Raw genomic sequence first — 22,282 nt, forward strand, 5'->3', positions numbered from 1 at the left:
CTGCCCACAATCTGTATATGGTGCGAAAAATGTCCTCTTAAAGATCAAGAAACACAGTTAGGATGGAATTCACTGGGAATCACAATAAGTCAGATTCATCAAAACATTTACTATAACTTTACCTAAACATGCCTTAACCCACATTTTTTAGAAACTCCAAAACATACCTATAAATATAACTCACTGCAGTTTCCAGCTGATATGAACACTAGTAGCTTGGTACCTCACCTGGTACATCATTACACTTGTGAAGTGGAGTGCTTGAGAGTCTGATGAAACACATGTAACAGAAAAAGACTTGTAGAAGCGAGCTAAAATGGCATGGTTGCTTCAGCAAATGTGTTCTTATCTCATGTTTGCCTTTTTTAGCACTATCAGTTGTGTTTAGGAAGGGTGTTGCTAGACCCGTATTACTGAGCATGAGCCCCAGTGAAATACTGCTGTGCCCCTGTAACACACTGATAAATCCTCATCTATCAATAGAGATTACAATAAAACAATCATAAAGAGCGCTGGATGAGGCAGATACGATCCTACAATCCGTGTTTAATTTGAGCCGGTGTCCTGACATCTTGACAGAACACCGGATTCTGTTCTGGAAAATGTCAGATTTTGGATTTTTGCATTCGTTTTGCATTTTGCATTTGTTTTAAATGATCTGGCATTAACAAGTGCATTACATGGTGACAGTGCATACATGTAAAAGACAGAGCGATCACACATTTATGCAGATGAATTTGGAAGTTGTATTATGGCCCTCATCATATATATTTTTGACCAATCTGCTTTCTTAAGTACAAAATCACTCTCATTGGTTAGTGCTTACTACTAATTGTTTTGTGCACAGTAAAGCGTAAAGTTTGGAGAGAGAGTATATTCCTGACAAATGATTCTAATAAAAATAAGTTAAAATCTGCAAAATGTCAAAAAGACAGTCAAGCTTGTTTTCATTTTCCATATCCACGAGTAAAGCTGATTGTGTTTCTGATCAAAAGAGATCCCGAAGATGGAACTGCTAATACGAATCAGGACACGAGCAATGGGTGTTAGATGTAGTCAGAATCAGAAATCGATGTAATGGAAGGCAACAATGTCAAAGGTGAGGAAGAATATCCGTGATCAACGAAATAACATTTGGTCTCAACATATCTATATACATGTAGTTAGGGCTAAGCAGAAACCTATGAATGCTGTGCCAACACCGCTTAGTGACGTCATTATATGTTCTGGGAAAACTGAAGCTGTATGGTCAGTGTTGGTCACAGTGACTTTTTACTGCAATTATTTGGCAGTTATTAATTTACAAATTAAGCACTGCCTACAGTCCATTTTAGGAAACTTGGAAATCTATTCTATCGTTTGTCAGCGATTTCAGCTTGTGAACAATTCTACTGCTGGAAAAGACAGTTTATATATATCCATATAAGTATCAAAAAAAGAGTATCAGGAGGCCTTTGCCTAGGAAAAGAATAGAAACACCCTGGGCTTAGGATATTGTTTAGTATAGGTCCGGTTGTACGTTATTTTCAAACTCGATAGAGCATTAATCTTTTAGTGCCACTCACCTGACATTTCATTTCTGAACTGCCGTGATGTTTACAACAAACAAATAAATAAAACACTGCCAGATTCGCAATCTGTTTCAGAAAAAAACTGAACATTCTTTTAGCACAACTCACTGGACTTTTCATTGCTTTGAAAGTGCAATGACATGCAAGAAGCAATGTAAAAAAGCAATGTAATATCACTTTGCAGAAATGTCGCCACAGGCACGTTTTTCCAGTGAGCTCGGGTTGAAAGTTTCATGAACACACATCCAACAAGCCCTTTCTTGTTAATGTACTTTTCACTGTTCATTCTGTACATTTCCTGTTTTAACACTACATTGCAACTTTGTCTAATCAGCCTTCTGTGATAATATCTGCAACACTCTTCATGTGGAGGTCAAAGCATGATGCTTGTGTTGAGCGGTGTGCTGAAGCCTGATCCAAGTCATGTGAAAGACCTTAGAGGGTTAGTTCAACCAAAAATGAAAAATCTGTCATTAATTACTCACCCTCATGTCACTCTACACCTGTAAGACCTTCGTTCATCTTCGGAACCCAAATTAAGATATTTTTTGATAAAATCCATGAGCTATCTGGCCTCTGATAGACTGCAACACAATGACCATTTTCATAGTCCAGAAAGGTAAAGACATGTGACTACAGATAAGTCCATGTGACTACAGTGGTTCAACCTTAATGTTATGAAGAGAATGCTTTTTGTGTGCAAAAAAACGACTTGATTCAACAATTTTTTCTCTTCCAGTTGACATAGTAAACACGGTGCAGCGTATCCAGGTTATACGTCCAAATGCCGGCTCACTATTGGCCGACGCTGTTCACGTGAGCAGCACGATGCATGCGTGTGAAGCTGACGCAGGAGCCGGCCAATACTGAGCTGGCGTTCTGACATAGAACCCGGAAGCACTGCACTGTGTTTATTACATTAACTGTAGAATAAATTGTTGAATAAAGTCGTTTTGTTTTTGCGCACAAAAAGTATTCTCTTCATAACGTTAAGGTTGAACCACTGTAGTCACTTGGACTATTTTAACGATGTCTTTACTACTTTTCTGGGCCTTGAAAGTGGTAATAACATTGCAGTCTATTGGAGGCCAGGAAGCTCATGGATTTCATCAAAAATATCTTAATTTGTGTTCCGAAGATGAACAGCAATATGGAGCAATAAGGGTGAGTAATTAATGACGGAATTTTCATTTTTGGGTGAACAAACCCTTTAATGCACAGCTCCATATCTGTTGTGCTTCTGTAGAGCCTTGAATTTTACATGTCATTAATTTCTATGATAAATGACAAAACATAATATGATCTTTTCTTAAAAAATGAATACAAATAAATTCATACACAATAATTCAAACAAATAAATAGGTAAAAAAATAAAAACAAATTGATGAGGGTACTAATTTAAGATTTTCAGCAATTGCTACATCAGAAGTTTAATGCATAGCTTCAGGTTCTGTGTAAATCTGCATGGAAGTCTATTGCTTTATTAACCCTTTAAAAGTGTTGTGGCATTTTTTTTTTTTTTTTTTTTTTTTTTTGAAAATTAAATGTGTAGATTTTAGGCCTGTAGCACATTGCCTTATTGTCCTTTGTTTTAGAATTGCACTTTTACAATGTACAAATGTATTGCTGTCTGATGTAATCTGAACGGCGAAAGACATTAATTCACAAAGAGTTTCAAGAACTTTATATAGAAAGATTGTACATATATTGTGATCAGATGTGCTAAATATTCAATTTATAATTTGAACTTCTTAGTCAACACCACATGTCAGAGAGCTTGTATCAGTATTCTGCTTGTACTTGCTGTGCACTCAGTGTTTGTAATGTAAGATGGTGTACAAACCTAGATATCTCAACACTCATGTTTTCTTAATAAATATTACCCTAATGAATATTCGACTGCACATGTATTTCATTAGCATGCACTAGAAGTCCAAGTGTCTTCTATGCTTGTTTACCATGTGGTATAAGTTTTGAATATGATTAGTGCTAATGTGTTTACTTCAAGTCAGCATTTTATATGAAAACGGCTGAAATGCAGAATATATACTGACTAACACAGACAAGCACCACTAAGCAACCACTTAGAAAACCACTGAGAACATCCTGGCAACCACCTAGCAACAACATAGCAAAGTGCCAAAAACACTCAGGTGCGAACAATACACTTTTTGTGCAGTGTTTTTTGTTCTTTGTGCTTTTTAAAAAAAAAATATATTATTACAGAATGACTGAAGAATACAATACACAGGATACAAACAAAAAGATCTGACACACACCATAACAGACCAAAACATACATTACTGCAATGTATGCTGCTTGATCAATTAATCTGAAACACAGCCCTGTAGAATTTACACTTTATTTCATATGAAAGCAAAATGGACATTATAATAGCAATATGCCAAATGAATCGGAATCAAATGAAAGGGAGTCTTCGAGAGCTTGAAATGATTCCAAGTCCTGTTACATCTCTAACTCTTCATTGTTTTTTGAGAAAATTTGGACATACTAGATCCATCCTAATAAGTGTAGGGCGTCTGCGAAACAATTTTGCAGAGCGTGCAGATGAAACATGACAGCTGCATCACAGAGGCACTGAAGAACCACACGCGTCTACACCATGAGTAGAGGTGTGATGAAGCTGCAAGATGCATCATTTAGCACTAGGAAACAGTGCAAGTCTGCTGCTCAGAATCATCACATAACTTTTTTGAGTGCTGCTCAAGGCCTTCTGCACATACTTCCACTTGTGTACAGAAATGTAAGTTCTGAATTAGATCTTCTCACTTGAGGGTTAGCCATCTGCCCTGGTTTCTCCATGCCACAACATCGCTAAATTGAAGTGACAGCTTCTGCCATCTCCATTTCCCCTTCTGGGCGATAAAGACATTGAACTTTGCTTAAAGCTGGTATGAAATGGAATTTGCTACAGGCTTTTCTTCTCTATTTTGATGTATATCCAAGTGAAACGAACAAGAAAAAATGTAGGGCGGGATTTTGTTCACTGGGAATTGAGTGAAATAGGTTGTGGTTTGCTATTGGTCAATCTCATGTGAGTGACAGGTTGTCCCGCTCTTGCACCAGGAAGCACATCATCAGAGAAAAGATGTCACTGCAAGAGGGAAGGAGTTATTAGGCATGTTCAAGATGAACTACACTAGCCTGCCACCGGCTGGTGAGATCTGTCAGTTGCAGGCGGGGAAGGAGTACAGAGACGGCCTTCAGGTCGGACACTACGTGCTTTCCGTAGTGTGCTGAACCAACGTCATTCATGGTTTTTTCACTCATGATTGTAGCCGAAAAAGTGGATGCAATTGAAATTCCCATGTTTTGAATATCAGATATTCAATATCAAGATTTGTTAAATACAGGAACTTGTCTAAGAAAAAACATGCAACACCTTATCACAGAATTGTGTGTCGCTGATCAAAGTTGGACAAATTTTCTAACCAGAATATATTGCTTTGCAGCACCACATGAAGTCGAACAAGCCTATTTTGATTAAAGATTATAAGGGCACATGATTTAAAAAAAAATAATGATATGCACAGATAAATCATTTAAAGGTCCCGTTTTTCGTGTTTTTTTGAAGCTTTGATTGTGTTTATAGTGTGCAATATAACATGTGTTCATGTTTCGCGTGTAAAAAAACAGTATTTTTCACATAATTTACTTATCTGTATACCGCTGTTTCCACTGTCATAAAAACGGGCTGATGACTTCCTTGTTCTATGAAGTCCCTCCTTCAGAAATACGTAACGAGTTCTGATTGTGCCAGCGGTTCGTTCCTGTGTTGTGATTCGACAGCAGCTCTGAGCGCACCGTGCCCGGAAAAGTCACGCCTCTTACCATAACGTGGAGATGCATGCGCTCAGTGTTATTGTAAACATGTCTTTAATTTTACCCTATCAATTTGAGCCGGAATCAGACCCGGTGATTGGACTGCGGGATGAAAATAACAGCGTTTCGACGACATGGCGACAAACACACTCTACAAACGCAACTCTTGTGTATTCCTGTGGGCGGAGGTTAGTCAAAAAACTGTTTTAGTGACGTCATTAAAGAAGGAAGTAGAGGGATGTAGTCCAAACTGGCCGTTCGATGTAGGCGACTTCTGTTAAATAAAATATCTCGCTTGGCATTGAACTTTGAGCTTTAAAATTTTACAGATTTTATTTATACTCTAACAACAACATTACACACTAACTAAAGTTTGAAACATGGGATCACGAAGAACGGGACCTTTAATTAATACGGCAATATTCCATAAAATAACAAGAATGTCAATTTTGATTTCATGGTGACTTTAACTTACCTTAAAGTGTTAGTTCACCCAAAAATGAAAATTCTGTCATTTATTATTTACTTTTCAACAATATCTAGTGATGGACGATTTCAAAACACTGCTTCGAAGCTTTACGAATCTTTTGTTTCAAGCTTCCAAAGTCACACGAACTATTGAAATTCCGACGAAGCCATCGGATTTCATCAAAAATATCTTAATTTGTGTTCCGAAGATGAACGAAGGTCTTACGGGTGTAGAACGACATGAGGGTAAGTAATAAATGACATAATTTTCATTTTTGGGTGAACTAACCCTTTAATCTAGCATAGGAAGACAACATTAGTGGGGTTTTGGTGCGTTTTGCAACATGTAAAATCAAGCCAACCGGTTGAAGTTATCAGATAAGATGTAAGGCTGCCTGTTTTTGCTTCATCATCATTCTAAAAAAAAAAAAAAAAAATTAATTTAAAAATGAGATGATGATAGATGATGATATTTCAAAGTGTTTCAACACTCAACAGGCCTCATTTAAGAAAACGTGAGCAGAATGAATTTCTGTGTAAAACAACACAAGTCATAGTACTAGTCGCACAAATAGCCTAATCAATTAAATTTTCAATTTTGCATCTGCTTGACTAGGCTCACAGTATGTACTGTGCTTTGAGTGATCTGGTCACAGTCAAATCAACATTACGTGCATTTACAGTAATTAAAATGGATCAAAGTGGAAGGGGCGAAACTTAAAAGTGGTTCAGTTTGAATTTATGCTGCTTTATGGGGGAATTAGGCTTACTTCTGATAACTTTGCAATGACGTTCGTCTGCACCCATACATACAAAGTTTCATTTGCCTAATTGTCATTCACGTCTTAAAGCTTATGCTCATTAACGTGCTGCAAAAGCATGAAATGAATGGAAAAATACATAGCAGATAACCGTGTTCGTATGGGCCACGTTAAAGATAAGCACAATGGAGCACTGGTAAAATCGGACATACTGAACCAGGCTGTCTCGGAACCGGGAAGGCTAGAGAGGTGCTGTTTTTCTCAGTGCACTTGACTTCCCTGCGGCTATCCTTTGTCTTGATCTGACTCATAGGCGGTCATGTGACCTGTCTACAGTCATTCTATTGTGGGAGTAAAACAGCCAGAAGCCCATTTAGACCACCAGAAAGTGAAAGGTATGGCAGCAAAGTCTAATGACCTGATGGGCCACCTGGGGGTTTGCCGTTTTAATCACACAATGGAGATCTGCAGCAGCGCTCCTGCAAATCCAATTCAGCTCGACATTATGGACAGGTTGTTATATGAGGTGGGTGCAGCAGGAGAGGGAGGTGAGTCGTTACGAATGGTAAGCAGAAGTAAACTTCCAAAAGTGTGGGAGACGTTAGTTAGACAGTTCTCAACATTTTGACATAGGCTAAAACATCCTGATGATACACTTAATTTGTGTTTTGCTTTTGTAACCTACTATGCTGAAGATTTTAATGCAAAAATACGCATTTTTTTTTTAATTGAAGCCTACACACACACACACACACACACACACACACACACATATATATATATATATATATATATATATATATATATATATATATATATATATATATATATATATATATATATATATAAAACGATATAACTATATTTAGTGTCAGAATAGACAATACAGTAGTCAGATGTCCAGAAGTACTGAACACTGCTGACACCTTGTGGTCGGTTATGTGTAAAACAGGCTAACAAAGGAAAACACTTTTCATAGCTGCCAGTGCCTGTAATTCTCTAAATAAGCAGGTAATTAGGTTTTGTGAAAGATAAATGGGTATACACTAAAGTGTCTTTATGTACTAAGTAGTTTATAGGCTACTACTTTGTGATTAATACTGTGGTGTCCTCATTTATTGATTAAAATCAGTGTATACGAACACTGACAGATCTTTTTTCTATCACTATAAAATAGTTCTATTTTAAACCATGCAAAACATAAAGGCCAGTTAATTGGTACACTTTAAGTTATCTTATCATATACATTGAAGAAACATGTAAATGTAAAATTAATAGGATTTTTAAGATTTTAAATTATATGATTTTTTTAAAAGAAACGATTAATTTAATTCAGTATAACATTTTAACATTATTACAAAAAGATTTGTATTTCAAGTAATGCTGCTTTAACATTTTATTCATAAAAAGAATCTTGAAAAATGTATCAGTTCCCACAAAAATATGAATACAAAGCAGAACAACTGTTATCAACATTGATAATAATAATAATAATAAATGTTTCTTGAGCAGATAATTAGCATATTAGAATGATTTCTGAAGGATCATGTGACACTCGAGACTGGAGTAATGATGCTGAAAATTCAGCTTTGACATCACAGGAAAAAAATACATTTTTAAAATATATTCACATAGAAAACAGATATTTAACAATAATAGTGTTTTTACTATATTTTTATCAAATAAATGTAGACTTGGTGAGCATAAGGGATTTTTCGAAAACATTCAAAATCTTATTTCTTAGCAAATTACAAATCTTCCCTTTATGTTTAAAATGCTAGAAAAAGTTGTGTCTGCTCATTGTGCCTCTTCTTGCAAAAAAAATTATACCTATGAAAAATTTTAGTCAGGATTCAGGCCTCAAACTGCGCTGGTTAAAATGACAAATGACTTACTTCTAGCTTTTGACTAAGGCTGTATCTCAATACTAGTGTTGCTTAATCTCAGTGCTGCGTTCGACACTATAGATCATAAAATACTCCTAGATTGACTACAAAATTACACTGGTATTCAGGGCCAGGCATTACGGTGGTTTAGATCATGCCTATCAGACTGCTACTATTGTGTATATTTAAACAGGGAAAGACTTAAGACCACATCAGTAAATTATGGAGTGCCGCAAGGATCTGTGTTAGGCCCTCTGCTATTTTCAATATGTTGCCACATGGTGATATTATAAAAAAACATGGAATTAGTTTCCACTGCTATGCCGATGATACTCAGTTAAATAGTTCATCACGACCAGATGAAATCTCCAAATTATCCAATCTGACAGAGTGTGTTAAGGAAGTAAAACATTGGATGACTAGTAATTTTCTACTATTAAATTCAGATAAGACTGAAGTATTACTTATTGGACCAAAAACCCAAGAATCACAGAATCTCTCAGACTACAATTTGCATTTAGAAGGATGTACTGTTACTCCATCCTCGACAGTTAAAGACCTGGGTGTTATATTAGACAGCAACTTATCCTTTGAAAATCATATTTCATGTTACAAAAACAGCCTTCTTTCACCTCAGAAACATTGCTAAGCTACGGAATATGGTATCTATTTCTGATGCAGAAAAGTTAGTTCATGCTTTCATGACGTCTCGACTAGATTAACTGTAATGCATTACTAGCTGGTTGTCCTGCTTCCTCAATAAACAAGCTACAATTAGTCTAAAATGCAGCTGCTAGAGTTCTTACCAGGTCAAGAAAATATGATCATATCACACCAATTTTATCATCTCCACACTGGTTACCTATTAAGTTCCATATCAGTTATAAAGTATCGCTTCTGACCTATAAGGCTCTAAATGGTTTAGCTCCTGTGTAGTTAACTGATCTTCTTTCGGCCTACAATCCTTCACCCTCTTTAAGATAAAAAAAACTCTGGACTTCTGGTTGTACCTAGGATATCTAAGTCCACTAAAGGAGGGAGAGCGTTTTCACATTTGGCTCCAAAACTCTGGAATCGCCTTCCTGATAATATTTGGGGCTCAGACTCACTCTCCCAGTAAAGACACCTCTAAAGACATCTCTTTTGCCAAGCATTCACATAATGCATCTCATAACCTTGTACTCCAGTTATATCAGATCAATTGCACATGACTATCTTTGCTTAATGAACATTATCATTATGAACATTATGAATTAGCTATGCTAATTGTTTTCCATTTGCTTCTCTGTTTTATCTCTGGAGAGTACATCAGCTCCAGTTTGGATCCTTATGAAGATGCCTCAACACCTGTGAAGAGATGAACCCCTGCAAGGATTTCAGATGACACAAACTCTGGATCAACATGCATCATTCCAAATTTTTATATATATCCTATTCATTGTTTACATGTTTTCATTACTTCCATGAGCTCATTGTTTCTATTTTAAATTAATACATTGTTAGCTAACTGTGTTATTTGTATATGTACATTTCTGAAATCACATCATTTAGACAGTCATCTCTGATAACAGATTACTCTAAATTGTAATGTTGACATGTATTTTCTGTAAAGCGGCTTTGAAACTATATGTATTGTGAATTGAATTGAATAGAACCCAAACTTTTGAATGTTAGGATTCTATTTAACAAGACAACACATCTGTGCATAGTTAGCAGAGTATTAATGCAATGTTTTCTTTCCCAGTGAATTTGAATTGACCTAACAAATGTTTCTTGACACAAAATCTAACATGAAGCTTTTATTTTCTCAACATTACAGAAAAACTTGTTACAGAAAAACGGTGATGAGACACACAACAATGACCAGACACATAATCGTTGGACGGTCTCCATTAAGCAGTGCATGATTTGATAACACCTATGCCATTTTAAAAGACACCACAATGGAGACCAACTATAGCAGGTATGCATCGACATCAAAATCCAAGTAAATGGATTGCTAGTGGCTTCATGTGGAACAAAGATCTTCTAGTGTTGTTCAGTAATTACAACCTACTGCATGGAGCACGAACAGTGTATGAGAACCAAAAGCCAGAGCTTTCCAGTGAGCCTGAGCTTAGATATTTCATATTAGTCCACAATATAACACTGCTGCTATTAGCATGAATAGGAGTCATATATCGCAGTGCCTTTTATCGGTAAAACTCAATAAATTATGTAGACTCAGTGTCCATGCATTTTTTAATGAATGATAAAGAACATTTGATTTCTTCTAGGTGTTAGAACTGTTCCTCTAGTGATTGTTAAAACTGAACTGAATCAACACCAGGAACAGACAAAAAGATATGTACAGTGTCATACATGTCTGGGATACAATAAATAAAGTTTATAGTGTAATATCAGTGAACACAGTTGAAAAAAGTGATGGTTTACAATTTAAACTTTGTGTAAATATATAGGCCTATTATTATAAACTTCTCTGGGCACTTTAAGAATTTGAAATAGACATAAGGCGTAAAGAAAGGGTTGGAGCAGTTTATGAAATTGATATTCCATCACTAATAATCCCAGTTTTCAGATATGGAGCGACAGTAGGGGATGCGAGAATCTTCATCCTGTCTTTATTATGTACACCAGAGACATATATATAGAGAGAGAGACTGCTGTATATGTGATTGAAATAACATCTGGTAATGCTGCGTCACCTTCCTTGCTTATCTTGAAATGTCTGCATAGCATCCGTATTAGATTAGAGTGGATATTACTAGCGTCTCTGGAGGGAGAGTGTTTCAGTGTCCAAGTCCAAAATGTCCAAATGTTAGAAAAGGGACACTTTCTTCTTCAGGTCATTCCGTTTCCATAGTGACAGACGATCAAAGTCTGTGATGGACATTCCAAATAAGCTCTGGAACTCTTCTGGAGACAGATGCCTCTATTAAAGACAAAATAAAAACAATCAGTCAGTTTACAGTATACAGTATGTGGTATATAGTAGATGCCTCTATTAAAGACAAAATCCTACAACTTAACTTCAAATATTGCAATCAATATTATATAAAAAAAATTCTGCTTATTGTTGTACCCAATATGAGATGAGATATCATAATATTTGTTTAGTCAGTTTAAAAGTCTAAAAGATTTTTTTTAAATTAAAACCTTAAAAAAAATAAAAAAGTATATATTTATTATATAGATTTATTTTAATAAAATTTATTTTTAATATAAATTTATATCATATATTTGTGGTAGGAGTGTTTGGAAAAACATAATAATAATAATAATAATAATTATTATTATTATTATTATTATTATTATCATAGTAATAACAAATGTATTAAAACAATTTATTAAAATGTATTCATTTATTTTATTTTTTTCTGTGGTAGGAGGGTTTGGAAAAATGTAGTAGTAATAATAATGAACAAATGAAAATATGAAAATTTATTTTAAAGTAAATATATTTGTGGTAGGTGTTTGGAAAAATAAAATAATAATACATAAATAAATAACAATAATGAACAACAACAACAACAACAATAATAATAATACATGAACAATTAAAATATTAAAATGCACTTAAAAAGATTATTTATTTAAAATATATATATATATGTTTGAAAAATAAATAAATAAATAATAATAATAATATATGAACAATTTGAAAATATTAATTGTATTTAAAAAATATAATTTTATTTATTTGTCTTGGAGTGTTTGAAAAACATAACAACAACAATAACAATAATAAATGAACAATTTGAAAATATCAAAATGTATTTTTTTTTAAATATTATTTATTTACTTGTAGGAGTGATTGGCAAACATAATAATAATGGTTTATTGAAAACAATAATCAACAAATATTGAAATTTATATTTAAAGTGTTTGGGGGAAAATAATAAATAATAATAACAAATGAAAAAATTGACAATATTAAAATGTATTTTAAACATTATTTATTTATTTGTCATAGGAGTGTTTGGAAAACAATATAATAATAACAATAGCAGTAGAAGCAGTAATTTTTTAATATTAATATGATTTGTTTTATTAATATTATTTGTTAGATTAATATATTTCTTTTGAGCTGATCTTTGCATTTCAAGGACCTCAAACTTAACATTAACTTATCATTAACTTTTTGACTAATGTTAACTAGTGCTCATTTGTGACTTACCTCTAATCTGGTTCTGTCAACACCTGGAGGAAGTTTACTGCGCCCTCTGTGGGTCACAACTAGCATTTCATATGGATATATCTGAAGGGAGAGGTGAGATTTTATTATATTTTATATATTATTATATATTATATTTATATTATATTCAGTACCCATCCTTTTTGATTCACTGGACACAGAATACAGGCCAAAAGGCTTGTTCAAGGGAGAATGTTTACTACACATTTAGCCTCCAAAGTTTTCAGTTTTTCAATATTGCCTTCAGTCATACTGCCATATTGAATTCTGCATTCAATGGATGCGAGGCTTAGAAGCAACATGGATGTGAGTGAACATATGGCATGGGGTTAGAAGAGAGAAACAGAGCATGAAAACTTTGGAGGGTGTCTTAAGATCTGCCTCACCTTCTGTTCCAGAATACTAGGAAGAGAGTTTCCTCTGTCCAATCTCCCACTCTGTGAATCGCCATTCTATGAAGACACCACCACCCCATCCCCGAGAAAAATGGCCCCCAGGACAAAGGAGATCAATATGAAACAGGTAAATTTAGAGAGGAGGGTCTCACTACATCCATAATAATGAATCAGGATCATTTGACTCATTATTAAGTATGTAAACAGTATGTGGAGATCAAATGAGTCAGAAGCCATGAAAAAGGAGTGTAGGCTAATGTCAGGGTAAAGATACATTAGTAGCAGGAACAGGGTGTGATTTCCATGTCAGAGCCTATAGCTGTCAGCAAATTATAAAACCCAAACGCCATGCTTGTTAAATCAAATAAACAAAGCTGTCTTACCTGTACACCTGGGGAACATATAAAGGAAAAACAAAAGATTAGAATGAGTTAAAATAAACACGGAATCATTTCGGAAATATTCAGTAAAATACATTGAGGTCCAAAAGCATTAAAAATCATTCAATCAAAGGGGGATGTACCAAATATTTGTTCATAGTCATGTTCTTTTCCATTCAAAATCACACTCAAATTGTTATGCTGCCTGTTAATATAATTTATAATGGAACTTTAATACATTATGAGAATCTTGCTTGTGTACATATACATTTTCTGACCTTACCCGTTTTTAGTTTGCCATTGTCTGTGGAGGTAAAGTCTGCGGACTGCAGCTACATGCAGAAAGAAAAAAAAATTACTCAAATTAGAGACACTAAAGGACTACAAGAACAACTTAAACAACAGATGACATGTTTGCCACATGCTTGGCACGTCTTTAAAAGGGTCATATGAAATCTCTATCTTGATTTTCTGAAATAAAACAGTTCAATAGTATCTAAACTAGGGGTGTCAAACTCAGTTCCGGGAGGGCCGCTGTCCAGCATCAGGCAGGGGTTTTGGAGCTGGTTGGAGTTTGATACATGTGATCTAAACAAACAATCTCAAAATCCAAAAACGGCTTTTATGATTATGTGGCTGCCCATATACCATCCAAACTATGTTGGACATGACAGCAAACCAATCTTTTCTAAATAAGCACTGTGCAAAGAGGTTAGCCAATCAAAACAGATTGTATTTACATATTCAAATTTACACACTGGCTTAACCCTCTGGTCCGCTTCGTTTATGTGTCACACTTTGGGTCCTTTATGGTCAAAAGTGACTGAAGCCTTGAAATTTAACTTTTTTCTTTAGGAAAATTTTATATATTTTTGTTCAATAATATTTTTTGATTATTATTTAAAATTTTGAGGGTATTTTATGATACTATGCAATATGTATACAATTTTGTATTAGCTATATACATTTTTTCTAATACATTTTAAAATTATTTTTCAATTAAAGCAGTATTCCATGTTAAAATAGAGACAAGGCATTTAAAATCCAATTTTTTGAAGGTAGATTGGTGCCATCTGGTGGGGGTAAAAAAAGAAAAACTTATGTAACGCTATGGTGTAACCACTAGATTCCTATATAGTTCTATATAAAGTGGCTTAAAATTCTCTGGTGTTTTTTTTTAGACATAAATACTTATTTTTATTAAGTTGTGGGTTTGGATTTATGCTTAGACATTCTCAAAGACTACTTTTTGTCAGGGTTTAGATTTTTTTGTTTGAAATGTTGATTTGAAGTGTCAGTTTTTGAATGAATTTTCCTACAGTCAAACGTGAACACAGAGTGTTATGAATGAATGAATGAGGCATTTATATAGTTATAGTCGTGCTAGTTCATATATGTTACGGTCACCGCCATGTTCTGTTTGTTTTGGTTTGCATTTTGTCACGTGTTCCTTTGTTCTGTTTCCCGCCACATTCAGTCACCATGGACACTCATTGGACCACGCCCCCTTGTTAACCTGTTAAGCTTGTTTGTGTCAGTGTATTTAAGTTCCTGTCTGTGTTCAGTTGTTTGTTGGGTCTAGTTTGTACTTGTGATGTGTTGGTGTATGCTCTGCTCTTGATTCTGTGGATTGTGGAAGTAAAGACTTATTATATGTTACTCTTCCTCATTGTGTGTTTGCTCTACCAGCATCCGTAACAATATATAACTGTTTTTTTTTTCCCATTCAGTCCCACAGTTTTCGTATTTTCCATTCATTTCCTAAGTTGGTCATTTTTGTGTCAATGTGTCATCCCATTCCGATGAACCAAAAAAAAAAAAAATTTCAAAACGTAAAATTTTTCATTTTATCATTTTTGACTGAAGTCTGAATATTGAATTCTGAATTTTAAATGCAAAAATAGCCCAAAATCACCCACAAATTTATAATACGACCCCTTTAAAGATGAATCTTTTACCCTTGTGAGGCCTGTTCGACTGCAAGGAGGTAAAGAGGCAGATTTAGTAGCACTGGCTGATGATCCTGCAATGAATGTAAATGAAACATTTAATTATAAGCACAATAGACATTTCTCTATAGATTTTCTGTGTGTGTGTGTCCTCCGGGGGCAATATTAGCAGTGATGCCATAGAAGAACCATTCTTGGTTCCCCAAAGAACCTTTCAGTTCTTAAAATAACTTGTGTTCTTAGTGTAAAGTACATTTTAATAAACTTTTTCAACTATAAATATTTTGTGCAATGGAAAGGTTCCATGGATGTTTCTTCTTGGAACCACAGATGCCAATAAAGAACCTTTATTTTTATTCTTTAGTGTATCCTTTTCGCATACAAAAAATACTCAATACTGTTGAAGTGCACTTAGACTAAAACAGACATCACATACCCAAAAGTATGTTTGTCCCATCTGGCAGGGAACGTGTTTTTCTACGGATGAGCACTGATTTCTCTATTTCCTCCTTCAGGATCAATTTGCCCAAGTTGGACTGTATCTGAAAAACAAACAGCCCAGTCATGATTAGAGAGCTCCATTAAGTGCTGGCCTCATGTTGTGTGTGGATATCCTTCCAGCACTCCCTTCAATTTAATGGCCTGCAAACAAAACACTTAATCATCTAGCCTTAGAGAAAATATTCCCAGCCCAGCGTCTGATTTATCCGAGACAGACAGACAATGAGGGATATTAATCTTAACAGGATGTATTGATGTGGGACAGTCCTGCTCCAGACAAAAACTGCTTTCACCTTCTGAAGTTCCTGTTCTTGTAGTCTCTTTGCATCTTCAGTCAGGTCTTCAAACTCATCGTCCTCAACTGGTTTTCCCTGCTCGGCTGCCTTCTTCCTCCACTCGATCTCTGTGAGGAATTGACAGGCATTGTAAAAAAAAGTGTATTGTACCTTGAGTATGAACCAACGAAGGGACTTTTGCACTGGGTAGTTATTAAAGTAACTAAGTTATAGGAACTAGCCACCAGAGGAGTCCACCGAGAACTAAATGTTCCCCTAGGACCATTTTTCTGGTTGCATTCGCATAGCCAGTTGGAACTTTTTAGTGATGTAAGCCGTCACTTATGTCCTGCCGCTCTGGTTGTTGTGTGGGACTTTAATTTGGATGGCGATGTGAATGACTTGAGCGCATTCTCCGTCTTCATTAGTTTATGATCTGTTTAACAGTCCTATCTTATACGTTACAAGATAGAACTGTTAAACAAAGAAAGCAAACTGTATACGAAAAAGTATTATGTTGTTTGCCCAGTGTCGCTAGCTGAGCAGAAATACATAGTCATGTTTCACTTGATCCTTTCAAAATCACGTTGGGTTTCCTCCTTAGCGAAAAGGTTGAGAAGTGCCTGGACTTTGGTATCGATCCATCTATTGCCGTTTTTCATGTTTGTATTTACACAGCTTTTTTTTTTAAAAAAAAGGGTGTCAGTGTTTCACATGCATTCGGCCAATCAACGTACACTTACTAATCAGGAAGGACACAAAGTTTCCAGCATTAAATTTATAAATACAGCATTTTATGACAAAATTCAAAATGGCCGGTGCCCAAAATGATCAACGTGGGAAATATGGGTATTATCAAAGACTATAGAATAACACAAGACGTGTCACTCGTATTGTTTTGAATGGGAAAAAGTGTAACGCACAATATGGCAGAATAAGTCCCGCCTTCTAAATAAGAACCAATCGGCGACTGGTAAAGTCATCGCGTCACTGCAGCGGCCGTTAGAAGCACTGGTTTCTATAGAAACAGTCAGACTCGCGCCTCTGAAATGAGGCACAAGAGACGCGCATTAAAGTTTGCACATCAGCTTGATCCAGCCTGAAAAATAGATTTTTTGTCATGATTCGAGAGTTTGGAAAAACATTTATGAGACAGTTGTTGTCAGATTTCATTGGTGATTGCAAATATGAAATTTAATCGTAAGGTTGGCGAACAGTTTTGGAGAATTTGATGTTTCCCCATTCAAAGAGATAGGAGCTGCATGATGCCCAGGATGCCCGAGAGGCGTTTCAAAGATGGCCGCCGAGTGAAATGACTTGTCTTAAAGGGACTTTGGTATTATTTGACTCGGTATGTTGCACTAAATTTAAAAAAGACCAGTTTTGGGCAAAACATTCAGCAATAGCCATTTTTCATATCTCCTGTCCTGGCCAGTAGGTGGCGCTGTGCCGAAATGCTGCAAGTAGCCTCAAGTCATGCTTGTAAGTGACATATACCAATTTTGGTCTGAATACGCTAAAGTATTGCGCGATATAGCCTTGCATCCATTTTGACGTGCTCTTTGTCAAACTCGTCGCACGTTATTCAAGAATGTTTTGGTCTATCAAAAAGCTTTTAATAACTTTTTGCCAGCATGGTCTGAAGATGTTGTGAGCCAATTTCGGTGAAAATCGGACAAACTGTCTAGGACGTCATAGGATGCAATCTAATCGTCTTGCTAAGGAATCAGAGGAAAAAAGATTTTAGTTTTTTTTAGCCCTTATGGTTCAAAAGTGTAAGTGTCACTTTGGACAGTTGGTGGCACTAGAGGGATTGAGTTAGAGACTCCAAAATTGCTGAGTTTACTGTTCAGACTGTCCTCTATCTGTGTGCCAAATTTCATAATTTTCCCGCAAACATTTCTCTGGGCTGCCATAGACTTCAAGAGTGGAAAAGATAAAGGAGAAGAAAGAGGAAGTAGAAGAAAACTAACAGATACAATAGGCGTCTCTGCACCTTTGGTGATTGTAGTATAGTAATATCAATCAGAGATTTCAAACAATGATAAAAAGATAATCATCTCAAAAGGTATCTGCAATTTCTGCAACTCTGCATGCTTCTCTAAAGCTGCAATAACAGAATGAGAAAACCCCTTGACACATTTCACCTTCAATATACAGCTGTGTAATAAAATAATAAAACAATAAAATGTCACTGTGGGTGGGGCTACTGTCCAATGCGACAGAAATATGAAAGCCGATGAGCATTTACCCATAGTAGCTAGAGAGGGTGGACAGGGCCAGTACTCTGTCTCTATCTTTGAAGGCTGGTTAGGATCAGGTGGTTGGGCTGCTGGGAACTTGGAGGACTCAATGATGACATCCTGTTTATTATGAGACATTACAGTCTCTCTGTCTGAGGACAGGGAGAAGATAAACATCAAAACATCACCAGCACGATGTTGACAGTTCATCTTTCCTAACAGCTTGGAAAACCAATAATCATACATGAAAGTGAGGTCACTAACTATAATATATAACAACAACAACAACAAACATTATAATAACAAAATAAATAAATGAACAAATACCGTGTTTGTAAATTGGTGGCTTCTTATAGATGTTGGTGCCACTGTCTGAAACATGAATGGATGTACAGTTACAACACATTTGAATGATTATGAAACATATCATTGCAATAAAAACCCTAGCATGAACGAAGTACCTGGCCTGTGGAAGTGCTGCATGGGGCCTTTGGAGGCAGAGCTGATTTTGCGGAGCTGCACCGTGGAGCCCATGTTGGACCCTCCTGGAGACCCCTGCTCTGGCCACTCCTTCGACTCCTTTGAGGCAAATATCTGAATAAACAGGGGAATATTGAAGCACTCGCTTGGTGTACAGAGTGGACAAAATTTAAGCACTCAGCATGTTAACAGAAGCCAAACCAATATATTTTACTGTCTGCATCAATAATATGACACTGCGAACTCATGCCTTACTGTAAAATATGCTAACGGCAGTCAGCAGAATAGAATGCCATTTGATTCCACTGTTCAAAGTTCTAGAGTAAGTTAAAATTTATGTAAATAGGAATGCACAATATTACAATTCTGACTGATACCAATATGATGCTAATTAAGTTCAGCTGATAACCAGTGAGTGGCCGACATTAAAATTCATTACATTTTTTAAAAGACAATACACTAAAAACTAAAATGAAATATAATATGGATAATACATGGATCATTCTTTTGAGATTTGCTAATGTTAATGTTTATATGACTGCACCACAATAATTTACAGTAAATTAAAGCAATTAAATTAAATATTAAAGCATTAATAATAATTTATCATGTATTCATATCATAGGTTAATATCAACATTCAATATTACAACAATATTATTAATTATAATTAATACAAATTAATAATATTAATCAGTGGTGAAAAACTACATTTGAATAACAATGTCAATAATTCACTGCTCAAAAAAATTAAAGGAACACTTTTTAATCAGAGAGTAGCATCAAATCAGTTAAACTCCTGGGATATTGATCTGGCCATTAAGTAGCAGAGGCGGCTGTTAATCAGTTTCAGCTGGTGTTAATGAAATTAACAACAGGCGCACTAGATGGGCAACAATGAGACAACCCCCAAAACAGGAATGGTTTTACAGGTGGAGGCCACTGACATTTTTTTCCCTACTCATATTTTCTGACTGTTTTTCACCAGTTTTGCATTTGGCTAGGGTCAGTGTCACTACTGGTAGTGTGAGCCGATACCTGTACCCTACAGAGGTTACACAGGCAGTCCAACTCCTCCAGGATGGCACAACATCGTGCCATTGCTAGAAGATTTGCTGTGTCTCCCAGCACAGTCTCAAGAGCATGGAGGAGATTCCAGGAGACAGACAGTTATTCTAGGAGAGCTGGACAGGGCCATAGAAGGTCCTTAACCCATCAGCAGGACCGGTATCTGCTCCTTTGTGCAAGGAGGAACAGGATGAGCACTGCCAGAGCCCTACAAATTGACTTACAGCAGGCCACTGGTGTGAATGTCTCTGACCAAACAATCAGAAACAGACTTCATGAGCCCGACGTCCTCTAGTGGGCCTGGTGCTCACTGCCCGGCACCGTGGAGTTCGATTGGCATGTGCCATTGAACACCAGAATTGGCAGGTCCGCCACTGGTGCCCTGTGCTTTTCACAGATGAGAGCAGGTTCACCCTGAGCACATGACAGACTTGAAAGGGTCTGGAGAACCCGTGAAGAACATTATGCTGCCTGTAACATTGCTCAGCATGACCGGTTTGGTGGTGGGTTGGTGATGGTCTGGGGAGGCATATCAATGGAGGGACGCACAGACCTCTACAGGCTAGACAATGGCACCCTGTCTGCCATTAGGTACCGGGATGAAATCTTTGGACCCATTGTCAGACCCTACGCTGACAATGCCCGGCCTCATGTGGCGAAAGTATGCAGGCAGTTCCTGGAGGATGAAGGAATCGATACCATTGAATGGCCCCCATGCTCACCTAACCTAAATCCAATAGAACTCCTCTGGGACATTATGTTTTGGTCCATCCGACACCACCAGGTTGCGCCTCAGACTGTCCAGGAGCTCAGTGATGCCCTGGTCCAGATTTGGGAGGAAATACCCCTTGACAGGCATGCATACAAGCACATGGGGGCCATTCAAACTACTGAATACCATTTTGAGTTGCTGTAATGAAATTTCTGCAAAATGGACTAGCCTGCTGCATCATTTTGATTTTCGGTGTGTCTTTGAATTCAGTCCTCTGTGGGTTGATAATTTTAATTTCCATCAAACGATGTGGCATCCTTTCGTTCCTAACACATTACCCAGTCCATCAGTATAGAGATCTACTATACTGATCCCCATTGAGATCTGATGTGTTTTCAAAGTGTTCCTTTAATTTTTCCTTTTAATTGTACCTTTGAATTTTTTTAAATCATGACATTCAAATTCTAGATGATTACAATATGTTGCTAATTATTATAAGTGGCAGATATTAAAATTCAAAACTATACACTAAAAACTAAAGTGAAATATAATATGGATAAGTGGGTGTTCCCTTTGATAGTTGCTAAATAATGATTAGTTAAATAATGTGTATGCACATTGACTGTAATATGTGAATTAAAGACATTAAATTAAATTTTAATAAAAATATGAATTCATAATTATATTAAACAATACAACAATATTGTAATATTATAGTATTAGATAGTAATCAATACAAATTAATTATATTAATCAGTGAATAAATACTTAATTTTAATTATTATGATTAATAATGTTAATAATAAATTATTAATTCACATTCAGTATTAATTCATATGTATTATTTAAAAAAAATAGAATACTACAATATAATAATCAAATTAATATTATTAAATATAATTAATAAAAAAATAAATAATATTAAAATGTTGTCCGATAATGATACAATAATTATTTTCATGTTATGGCCAATAACCAATAATTGGATTATACTAAAATTCAATAAGGTGAATTCAGGGTGATTGGGACACGTTTCGCCATTGAGATAATTTAGAAAAAGTGTCCCAATCAACCTGAATTCACCCTGCTAATTTTGTTAAATAAAAGACTAAAATTAAATATAACATGGAAAATAAGTGGATGTCTTTAATGAGAATTAAATTTAATTAAATAATTAAATAAATTAAAGTACATTGGTCCATATTCACTCTAGCAAACGTAATTGAAATACAACTGAAACTGAATGTCATTTAAGATGGCAATGTCATTTAACTGATTGACTGGCTCAGTAAAACAATCCCATTTGAAGTGTGCAGGAACATAAATATGATCGTTAAAACTAGTGATCAGTGACTAGTGACCGTCTTGATTGACAGAGGCTTGATGTCTCACCTCAGGGGAAGGAGGGGGCGAGATAGAATGAGGTGACATTGATCTCTGGAAGAGACAAGGAGAGAAAACAGAACAAACACATACAGTACATGCATCGTCTTCAAGGCCTGACATTCAAGTGCACTTTTACACACACAAATGATTTAACATGCATAACAAAGCTT

At 35.7% G+C, this 22,282-nt stretch overlaps 1 protein-coding gene across 5 annotated transcripts in view; it reads right to left on the reverse strand.

The window, feature by feature from the left end:
- Window positions 1–9,916: 9,916 nt before the first annotated feature.
- Window positions 9,917–22,282, reverse strand: part of dmtn (dematin actin binding protein) — a 30,729-nt gene continuing 18,363 nt past the window's right edge. For 3 of the 5 annotated variants that reach the window (XR_010896201.1, XR_010896199.1, XR_010896202.1), the window contains exons 5-14: window positions 22,119–22,163; window positions 18,929–19,061; window positions 18,795–18,839; window positions 18,476–18,619; window positions 16,243–16,352; window positions 15,885–15,990; window positions 15,458–15,522; window positions 13,783–13,831; window positions 12,707–13,510; window positions 11,394–11,461 (exon numbers count right to left, since the gene is read on the reverse strand). Coding sequence is in view for 1 of the 5 variants with exons in the window: in XM_067398077.1 (XP_067254178.1) it covers window positions 11,348–11,461; window positions 12,707–12,787; window positions 13,111–13,176; window positions 13,503–13,510; window positions 13,783–13,831; window positions 15,458–15,522; window positions 15,885–15,990; window positions 16,243–16,352; window positions 18,476–18,619; window positions 18,795–18,839; window positions 18,929–19,061; window positions 22,119–22,163 (966 nt within the window). In the remaining 4 variants the exon portion in view is untranslated. Of the gene's footprint in view, window positions 11,462–12,706; window positions 13,511–13,782; window positions 13,832–15,457; window positions 15,523–15,884; window positions 15,991–16,242; window positions 16,353–18,475; window positions 18,620–18,794; window positions 18,840–18,928; window positions 19,062–22,118; window positions 22,164–22,282 lie in introns of those variants that run through there. The other 2 variants (XM_067398077.1, XR_010896200.1) reach the window with 2 other exon arrangements.

Source organism: Chanodichthys erythropterus, chromosome 10 (genome assembly GCF_024489055.1).
Source record: "Chanodichthys erythropterus isolate Z2021 chromosome 10, ASM2448905v1, whole genome shotgun sequence".
Taxonomy (NCBI): Eukaryota; Metazoa; Chordata; class Actinopteri; order Cypriniformes; family Xenocyprididae; genus Chanodichthys; species Chanodichthys erythropterus.